At 44.0% G+C, this 10,938-nt stretch overlaps 1 protein-coding gene across 1 annotated transcript; it reads right to left on the minus strand.

Annotated features, from left to right (window-relative positions):
• Positions 1-2,153: 2,153 nt before the first annotated feature.
• On the minus strand, positions 2,154-4,103 carry LOC109940891 (uncharacterized). The gene is made up of 5 exons (XM_020541245.2): positions 4,065-4,103; positions 3,771-3,983; positions 3,577-3,669; positions 3,349-3,474; positions 2,154-2,779 (listed from the first exon to the last, which is right to left on the minus strand). Exons 2-5 carry the CDS (start codon positions 3,927-3,929, stop codon positions 2,390-2,392), a joined length of 768 nt encoding a protein of 255 aa, XP_020396834.2. The 5' UTR covers positions 3,930-3,983; positions 4,065-4,103; the 3' UTR covers positions 2,154-2,389.
• Between the last annotated feature and the right edge of the window lie 6,835 nt (positions 4,104-10,938).

Below are 10,938 nucleotides of genomic sequence, written 5' to 3' on the forward strand. Positions count from 1 at the left end.
TGGAACATAGAGCTTAACTTGAGAACCACGTGCCACCACAAGGGTTTAATGGGACGCCCTTGGCTGACTAATTAGGAAAGCTAGTGGAAGACTACCTTACCCGAAAGGGGCAAGGGCAGTAGGGGGGTGGTCAGTGTAGGGAGGTCCCTGGTTGATTTTTGCTGCGATGGCGGTCAGCCAGGAACCCTGCATTGGAACTTCCTATAAACTGTAGCGGGTTTTCGGAAGCTAGTGGAACTTTGTAAAGGCCTCGTAGTGTTGCCCTGCCGCGCTTCCTAGGTAGAGGTGTATGGGATTCGCGACCCCTTGGCAGATGGGTAACATGACTTGTGGGTAAAGGGTACAACCTCTGCAGAGTGTAAAACTGGTATACTAGCCGAGCTCACGGTCATGAGCAGCTCAGGACTCTCTGATGATTAAATTATGGAACTTAAATTCAATTTTGTCATTTGCATTGCATGGGTTTATTATTAATTTGTTCTATTACTTTATTTAAGGTTTGGTATTTACTTACACTTAGTAACTGCTAATAAAATTTTGACCAACTACTTAAAAGCAATGCTCAGCTTTAACCCCTATCATTGATTAGCCTTACACATCACATGAACTCACACCTTTGGTGAGTTCATGTCACATTATTCCCCACAACTTGTTGAGCTATGATCATGTGTGAGCTCACTCTTGCTGTCTGACACCCCCCACAGGAGAAGATCAGGTGGTTCAGGAGGAGCCGCCTAACACCGAGGAGTTCGATCTGATCTAGGTGGCGTTTCCCAGTCGACATTGGCGCCGTCGATCCTTAGTTCGCTTTATGGTTATACTTTTATTTTGTAATAAGTCTTCCGCTATGTAATAATTACTCTGATGTTTAATGACATTTATCTCTATACACTCTGTTATTATATATGTTGTCTTCTTGGCGCATGTATGAGATGCACCTGGCTTTGTTCCTTAAAGCCGGGTGTGACAGCTGGAGTCTGGTCAACTGGCCGCTCTCGGGAATTCGTCGGCGGCGTACGGCTAAAATTCACCGGACTGTCCGGTGGTGCACCGGACTGTCCGGTGAGCCAACATCGGCCGCGCAATCCGCGCGTGACGAGTGGCCGAGCCAACGGTCTAAATGAGGCACCGGACTGTCCGGTGCGCCAATGGCTCCAAATCTTCAATGGTCGGCTGCGCCAATTTAGGAAAGCAATCTGCACCGAACACTGAACAGTGCCTGTCCGGTGGCACACCGGACTGTCCGGTGCGCCACCCGACAGAAGGCAAGAATTGCCTTCCTGGATTGCTCTCAACGGCTCCTAGCTGCCTTGGGGCTATAAAAGGGACCCCTAGGCGCATGGAGGAGGACACCAAGCATACTCTGAACATTCTAAGACCCCCGCACTCCATCTTCGCACACTCGATTGACATTCTTAGTGATTTGAGCTCCGTTCTAGTGGTGAACTTGTTGTGTTTCATTTGAGATCAAGTCTTGGCTTGTGTGTGTGCGTATTGCTGGGATTTGTGTGTGTTGCTTTTCCCTCCCTTACATCCGTGTTTCTTTGTGATCATCTTTTGTAAGGGCGAGAGGCTCCAAGTTGTCACTAGTAGAGATCTTATCATCGATGACGTTCGTATTGCGTCACTGCATGTGTATATATCGTCACAGAGTAAGGTTTGTGACGAATTTGTGACGAGTTCGATTTGGTCATAGGGGTCGCGTCACATTTGTTGTGTTGTGACGGACTACTCAGTTTCGTCATCGATGTGTATACATTCTGTGACGAAAGGCGCGTTGTCATGGAAGTGAATGCATGCTATGACGATCAGTTGTGGTCATAGAGGAAGACACTGTTCCGTCATAATTCGTCGTCTGCCCGAGCAAACTGACGGCGTTGTTAACGCCGTTTGGTTGCTGTGACGGTACGGTATCGTCACAGATAGAGCCGTGGTTTGGTCATTACCAGCCGTTTGGAAGGTGCTGATGCGTATGACGTCAGCGCTGACGTGGCTAGTGACGTGGCAGCTGACGTCAGCGCTGACGTAACGCTGACGTGGCTAGTACAGTGGCAGCTGACGTGGCATATGTTTTATTATATGCCACCAGTTTGGTCACAGATGTGCAGAGAATAATTTTATTGGAAATTGCAAAATATACTAGAACAGAGGAATGAGCACACAATTCCATATTCCATAGATGAATACAACTAGTATTCCAGTGCGCATACAAACTAAGTGGACAACACTAAACTCAGTTCATAGCATCACCACTTGAGTTCACATTTCAGTTGAGTTTGCACAAACATAACAGCATATAATCAAAAGTTGACACCCACGAGCAACTAGAGTTTTTGGGTACCCTCATGTCAAAGAACAGGCCAAAAACAGCAGCTCTGACTAGCAGCCCTCATGTCGAAGAAGAGTTACCATGCAAGGACAAGAGCTTCTTGATGAGCACATTGGTCTCCTCCATCTCCTTGCTGTTCTTCTCTGTTATCTTCTTGTACTCCTCCAACTCCCTTTGTGTCCTCGCCTGCTGTTCCTCAGCTTCTTCGCATTTCTTCCTGAGCTGGTCGAGTTCACCTTGAACAGCAGCCGTCGCTTCAGCTGCAAGTTGTTCCCGAAGCTCACTATGATTTGATGATGAAGCCTTGGAGGTTGCCGATGTTTTGATGCCGACGCTTTTCAGGAATTGGTGTGAGCTGCTCTGGGACAGCACCTTCGACACAAGGTGCACACTGGATGCTGGCATCTCACCTTCAGCAACAGGTTCAGCCCTCAAAGCCTCCATATGAGACTGAAATATCATGGACAGAAACAGTTACATGTTATTGCTAATGAGCAACAGCAAGATGCTGACAATAATGTGAAAACAGTGACTTTCATTTGTAGTGCACGGGTCCTACAAGGCATTAACAAAGAGTATGAAAAATAGACTGACAGACTCTAAAAGCTATACATTTGATGGCAAATTATAGCAGATTATAGCAGTTACAAATTATAGCAGATTTGCTTAAAAGCTATACATTTGATGGCAAATTAAAAGCTATTCATTTGAAATACTCTATAAATAGACTATGAAAAATAATGTGAAAACAGTTACAAATTATAGCAGATTTGCTTAACAAAGACTCTAAAACCTATACATTTCTAGTGCACGGGTCCTACAAAAAATAGACTATGATATTTACTTTCATTTCAGAAATTTGATGGCAGACAAAATAGACTATGATCTGAACTCCCCTGGGATGGGACAAGCGATCTCACTCATCGATCTCACTCCCCTTCGTTCCATCGACCCACAGCCAGCCTCCCTCATATGATCTCATAAAAATTACACTAAATAAAGAAAACAAATGAACTTACAAGTGCTTCTCTTGCCGGTTCACTCAGGCCACGTTTGGAGCTGGTATGACAGGTCTTGAAGGCGTCCACCGCATCTAGTTCTTCAGTCTGGTCTAAGCTGGGTTCTTCTCGGTTTCTCTTCTGCTTCTGTTTCGTGGATAAACAATCACAGCGAAGTTTGCTCAGATCAAATGCAATAGAAGTTGAGTGCACAAGTGCAGGTAGTACTACAAGGTAATAGTTACTTACATATGCATGTAAGTGTGCCACATAGCAGCGAGAACCCGTAGCCTGATGAAACTTGACTTGACTGCGGTTCTGCTTGTTCTTTGCACTTATTTCCTACAAGAGAATGAAAATGTCAGATTAGATCATAGGTTCAATATGCGAAGATCCTTTGCAAACGTATAGTGAAAGAACAATATATGACAAGATACCCATACCATGTTCTTTGGATCAGACCACTTTGCAACTAATGCCCTCCACTGTTCATCAGTCATGTAAGATACAGGAGAAGTTGTGCTAATCTCATTTGCAGGTACACCATTGAAGTATTTCTGCTTGAGCCGATAACGCTGGTTTTTTACCGCAGAGCGTAGCATATCGGTGCAAGCTTCCTTTGTTGCCTTGTCCTCAGTGTTAACGGACAAGCGCCCCTATGCATATGACAATTCCATAGTTAGTCAATTCAGGTTAAGCAGTATACAAGTGAACCATAGAATCAGTAATGCACTTACATTTAGCTGTGACACAAAGCTGTTGTAGTATTTCTGGTCGTCCTTGTAATCTTTCCAACGAGTTAGGATAGGCATGGTTTCCCGAATAATGATGCCAGCCTCTGATGCAAACTTGGCAGCTTGAACAGGTTCATGTGGCCTTTTTTTGCCTTCCTCAACAGCTATGGGCAGTCTCCTTTGCATAACTTTAGTCATCCTGTCCAGTTGTTTTCCCTTGGTTGCTGCCCTGGGTCTCCTTGGTGCTCGCTGTGTAGGAGCTACAAAATATAATTCGCTTTTATTGAATAATGAAATTGTTTTGTTTCATGCAAATCAGCAAAAGAGATGCCTTATTTGACTGAAAAAATAGAACTTGCCTTCAGTTTCTTCATCTCTAGCTACATTGGCTTGAGCATCACCTGTACTGTCATGAACACTTCATAAATCAACTATCAATACTAGAAATCCTCATCTTCATCTTCTATGGACATGTCATCATTGTTGTCATCGCCACCATCATTAAAATATTGAAACATTGTATCATCTTCCTCCTCATCCTCACTATCTTCAAGAATAATAGCAGCTTCCTTCTTTTTTCTTATTAGTTCCTCTAAATTGCCTTCAATTAGACTGGCTTCTCCACCTTCAACATTGTGCAGAACCTGATTATCATCACCTTCTTGCACTATATGGTCTGTATCAGAACAATAATCATCCTGATGCACATCATTATTGCCCTCATATTTTTCAGCCACATCATAAATATTCCTATGCTCAAATTTCTGCACAACTCGGAAATCTTTACATTGTGGAGTTGTGTCTTGCAGGTAAAATATCTTTTTCGCTTGGTCTGCCAAGATAAAAGGATCGGACTTGTACCAAAATGACTGCACATTGATGGATTTGAAATGGCTGTCATCTCGAATGCCCACAGTCTTTCCTACTTGGTTGTACCAATCGCATCGAAATACAACCACCGACCGACGAACTTGATAATTCGAGTTATATTGTAACTCAATTACCTCTTTAAGGACACCATAAAAATCTATGTTCTCCCCATTATGTTCACCTTCAGTCATTACACCACTATTTTGTGTCTGCATGAACTTCTCACGATCCACTGTGCTAAACCGCACTCCATTAATCTTGCAAGCTGTACTAGTCTTAACTCGCCGAGCTGGGCCACATGACAGTGCCCACAGTCCTTCGCTAACCAATTCTGGATTCTCATTACGCTTCTTCTCAACCTGTTGCAACAAAATTACTCAGCTGAGCAATTACATATGCATACCCAAAAATTTAGTAAACCTATAACATAAACGTTTAGTGACTTACATGGGACATAAACCACTTTGCAAATCCTTGTTGAACCATTCGATCAACATCATTTGGACGTGCACCTTGCTGCGATAGCTCCTCCCTGTACAGACTGCATGGCATACTTTATTCATAAGCATATTTTCAAATTTAATAAACATAACATAAATTATGTAGCACATACCAAACTAACTTACGTCAAATATTCCTGTACTTCATCAGCATTATGTAGCACATACCAAACTAACTTATTCATGGTAGCATCATCAATGTACTCAGTCTTAGTACCTCCAACAAGAGTAGCACCATGCTTAAAAACAGACATGTCATTAGGCAATGGCATCTCTGTACCACTATCATCATCCTGGTTAAATCTAGTGTCAACATCCTTCATGTACCTAGAACAAAATGTTAAGGTATCACTTGCCATATATGCCTCAGCAATTGATCCTTCCGGCCTAGCCCTGTTCCTTACAAAATTTTTCAAAGTGCCTAGTCGCCTTTCTATTGGGTACATCCATCCATACTGAACAGGTCCTCTAAGCATTGCCTCATCGGGAAGATGGACACTCAAGTGCACCATGACATCAAAGAAGGCAGGTGGAAATATTTTCTCAAGCTTGCATAGGATCAATGGAATATCTCCTTTTAGCCGTTGCACAACATCTATCCGTAGATTTCTACTACATAGTTCCCTGAAGAAGGTCCCCAGCTCTGCAATTGCTTCATATACATCCTTCCTCACCAGTCCTCTAAGGCCAGCGGCTATGATTCTCTGTAGGAGTATGTGGCAAGAATGTGTTTTCAGTTTTCCAACCACCTTTGAACCATCTTCACTTATGTATCTTGCTAGGTTATCCGCAAATCCATCAGGAAACTTGATACCTTTGAGGAACTTGCAAAACTCGACTTTCTGATCCTTCCCCAACACATATGGAGCAGGTGGAGCCCTGCAGGCCGAGTTGCCATCTTGTTGCAAGTGCAGTTCAGGTCTTATGCCCATATCATACAAATCTAGCCTTGCATTATGTGTGTCCTTGGACTTGCCTGGTATACTAAGTAGTGTGCAAAGAATATTTTCACATACATTTTTCTCTATGTGCATCACATCGAGATTATGTGGAAGCATCAAATCTTTCCAATATGGCAATTGCCACAACCCAGATTTCCGGCTATAAATCTTTGGACCGTCACTACTACGCTTCCTTTTATTTCCAGTAATGTCAGCCTGCTTCCCTGGTCTGACATCTTTCACCTTCTCTAGCTCTTGTAGGACCTCATCCACAGTGAACCTGCCAGGCACAACTTTGTTTTCACGCTTACCATTGAAATCCAAGCTATTCCGCCATGAATGTGTCCTTTTAAGGTAACGACGATGTCCAATGTAGCATAACTTGTTCCTTATTGCCATAGACAACGGATTCTTGTCGCAATAAATACATGCATAATACCCTTTTGTTGTTCGCCCAGATAACGTGGCCAGCGCTGGATAATCATGTATACACCATAGTACAACAGCACGAAGGTCGAACTTCCTACCAGTACATGCATCATATGTCTTGACACCCTTCCATAGCTTCAGCAGTTCTTCAATTAGGGGCTCAAGGAACAAATCAAAATCCTTTCCTGGACATCTTGGACCTGGGATGAGTAAAGACATAAAGCAGTTTGTTGGATTCACGCATTCCCATGGTGGGAGATTAAGCGGTGTCACAAGCACTGGCCACATACTGTACTGGGTACTCATGTTGCCAAATGGATTGAATCCATCGGTAGCTAAGGCTAGCCTCAGGTTCCTCGGATCATTTGCAAAACCTGGGTACTTTCGGTCAAAGTCCTTCCACGCTTCCCCATCAGCTGGATGGCTCATCACATTGGCGACTGGCTTCCTCACTTTCTTGTGCCATTGTGTTTCCTCTGAAGTTTGTTTTGAAGCAAAAATTCTTTTCAACCTTGGCAACAGTGGAAAATGCCTCAAAACCTTATGTGGAACCCGCTTCGAACCAGTTTCATCTTTCCATCTAGACTCTGTGCATACTGGGCACTCATTCAATTTAGCATTAACATTCCGAAACAACACACAATTGTTCTTGCACACATGGATGTTTTCGTATCCAAGGCCCAATTCTTTAAGATATTGCATGGCCTCATTATATGATTTTGGCAACTCACTATTAGGGTATCCATCGGACATCAGCTTCATCATTGCTGAAAATGCTGTATTGCTGATTCGATAACGAGACTTCATATACAACATCCTCACCATAAAAGAAAATTTTGAATGGCTAGAACCCGGACTAAGTGCCTTCTTTGCATCTCCAAGAACTCCTGCAAATCTTGGCTCTTCTCCATCAGCCTCTGCCGCTGCAAACAGTTCACCGATCATCTCAGGTACTCCATGATCATCATCGTAAACATCATCGTCCACATCCATATTTATCCCAAAGTCATTATCATATCCTTCGACATCCTCCTCTATACCCTCAACTTCTGTATCTGCCGACTCCCCATGATGAATCCACCTCGTGTATGTAGCTGACATTCCATAAATGTGTATATGAGTTTCTACTTCACTCTGAGGTCGCAACCTTTGATTAAGACAATTCACGCACGGACAACGAATGTCTGTGTCTTCTGGGTATCTTTCAGTAACAAAATTCATGAACTCTTCAACTCCTTTCACATATGCAGGTGTGAATTGTTTCCCATAAACCCATCTTCTATCCATCTATTTTGACAATAAATTAAAACTTGCATTAACTCCATAACTATGATTACATTGAACAAAATTGAAAACCACATCAAACACATGCATATATGAAATAAAATTCAAACGCACATAGAACCTTATTGTCAAAAACACAACACATCAAACCTTGTCTTTTCTCCCCGCCCTGCCGCTGTTCTGTCCACGCCCGCCGTAGCTATGCGCAAGACGCCGCTGCTTTGCCACGCCCGAAGCTTCTCTGCCTCGCTGTTTGCAGACGACGCCGTTCTTCCAACACAGTTGGATCAATGGATCAGGCGACAAGATCGCTCGTTCGCTGCGACGCTACCCAGTTGCCGATCAAGCGGACGACGACAGACGCCGGCGTCGTTGTGTGCCGTAACCTGACGGCCGATCGCACAAGCGCAGATCGCAGCAGGAAAAAACAGAACAGGCGTGATCGCAGAATGGCGGCTGGGAAAACCTGTTAACATAACGACAGATGGGAACACATTAATAAACGGGAAGTTTCTTTATATACACGAACAAGTCCGTAGTCTGGTGGTAGCAAAGATTTAACACAAGCCGCAGGTCCCTGGTTCGAAGCTCCGCGGGCGCACCTTTTTTTTGCCAAATAACTAACTGCCGCTTCGTACTGGGCCGGGTCCGCGTCGCCAGGTGGGGCTGTGTCCCAAAAAACTACGGCCCATGTAGGCCAAGGATCCCACGCCGTGTGTACACGTGGGCCGTTTTGTACTAAAACTCATCTGTGACCAATTTATTTCAGCATTACGTCAGCCGATCAAGCCAAATTAATCTGTGACGTTCCTTTCATTTTCGTCTATGACGTTCCTTTCATTTTCGTCTTTAATATTCAAGTCTAATCTTCGTCCCTTGTAATTGTTGACGAAGCTATCAATTTGGTCATAGAAATGTATCAATCTGTGACTGAAGTCACCAGCGTCACTAGAAAATCGTCACTGATGATCACATTCTTACTAGTGTGTGGAGATTCCTCGCAAACGGGATATAGTGAAAGAAAGAAAAACACTGTGGTATTCAAGTGGATCTTTGGATCACTTGAAAGGGGTTGAGTGCAACCCTCGTCCATTGGGACGCTACAACGTGGAATAGGCAAGTGTTGTACTTGGCCGAACCACGAGATAAACCATCGTGTCTCTTGTGCTTGTTCTCACTGTGACTATTGTGTTTCATAAGAGCTCGGTCCTTAGCCACTTGATTTCATTGTGCTAACACTTAATCAAGTTTTGTGGCTTGAAGTTTCAAGTTTTTACAGGATCACCTATTCACCCCCCCCTCTAGGTGCTCTCAATTGGTATCAGAGCCGTTCTCTTCACGAAAGGGACTAATCGCCCGAAGGGATGGATCCTAAGGGAAAGGGGATGGTGATCAACGACAAGGAGAAGGAGTCCTTCATCAATGATCCAAAAGACGACAAACCCACTGACTCGGGCTCAAGTCACAAAAAGAAGGATGGGAAGAAGAAGAGGCGCATCAAGAAGATAGTCTACTACGACAGCGACGAGCCCTCTTCTTCCCAAAGAGACGACGACGACGAGAAAAAGAAAACAGTCAACTCAAACTTTTCTTTTGACTATTCTCGTATTTCGCAAAATTCTAATGCTCATTTGCTTTCCATTCCTCTTGGTAAACCTCCACACTTTTATGGAGAGGACTACGGATTTTGGAGTCACAAAATGCGTAGCCACTTGTTCTCTCTTCATCCAAGTATATGGGAGATAGTAGAAAATGGAATGCAATTTGATAGTACAGATAATCCCATGTTTATCAATGAACAAATTCACAAAAATGCACAAGATACCACTGTTCTTTTAGCATCCTTGTGCAGGGAAGAGTATCATAAGGTGGGCGGCTTGGATAATGCCAAGCAAATTTGGGACACCCTCAAGATCTCACATGAGGGGAACGACGCCACCATGATCACCAAGATGGAGTTGGTGGAAGGTGAACTAGGAAGGTTCGCAATGATCAGGGGGGAGGAGCCAACTCAAACGTACAACAGGCTTAAGACCCTGGTCAACAAAATTAGGAGCTATGGAAGCACGAGATGGACGGACCACGACGTCGTCCGGCTTATGCTAAGGTCCTTCACTGTCCTTGATCCTCATCTTGTAAACTCTATTCGTGAAAATCCTAGGTACACCAAGATGATGCCCGAGGAAATACTCGGAAAGTTTGTAAGCGGGCGAATGATGATCAAGGAGGCAAGATATGTTGATGAGGCGTTGAATGGCCCAATGCCGATCCACGAGCCTCAAATCGCTGCTCTCAAAGCAACAAGTAGCAGGGAGGCGCTACCTAGCAAGGTGGCGCAAGTTGAGGCAGTCAGGCTCAATGAGGATGAAATGGCCCTCATCATCAAGTGCTTCAAGACGACGCTCAAAGGTCGCAAGGAGCATCCCAACAAAAGCAAGACGAAGGGAAAGCGCTCCTGCTTCAAGTGTGGTAAGATTGGTCACTTTATTGCTAACTGTCCCGATAATGATAGTGACCAGGAACAAGGAAAGAATGGGAAGAGAGAGAACAAGAAGGTTTACAAGAAGGCTAAGGGCGAGGCACACCTTGGAAAAGAATGGGACTCAGATTGTTCTTCGTCCGACTCCGACGACGAAGGACTCGCCGCCACGGCCTTCAACAAATCGTCTCTCTTCCCCAACATGCGTCACACCTGCCTCATGGCAAAGGAGAAGAAGGTAAGTACTCAAAGTACTATTATGTATGCTTCTTCAAGTGATGATGAGTCTAGTGATGATGAAGTAGACTACGCAAGCTTATTCAAAGGTTTAGACAGAACTAAAATTGATAAGATCAATGAATTAATTGATGCCT

Source organism: Zea mays, chromosome 7 (genome assembly GCF_902167145.1).
Source record: "Zea mays cultivar B73 chromosome 7, Zm-B73-REFERENCE-NAM-5.0, whole genome shotgun sequence".
NCBI lineage: Eukaryota > Viridiplantae > Streptophyta > Magnoliopsida > Poales > Poaceae > Zea > Zea mays.

Coding starts and splice junctions, on each gene's coding strand:
- LOC109940891 (XM_020541245.2), bottom strand. CDS start 3,929: ATGCTACGCTCTGCGGTAAAAAACCAGCGTTATCGGCTCAAGCAGAAA. Junction 3,670..3,770: donor GGTCTGATCCAAAGAACATG/GTATGGGTATCT, acceptor ATTCTCTTGTAG/GAAATAAGTGCAAAGAACAA. Junction 3,475..3,576: donor TGGCACACTTACATGCATAT/GTAAGTAACTAT, acceptor TCCACGAAACAG/AAGCAGAAGAGAAACCGAGA.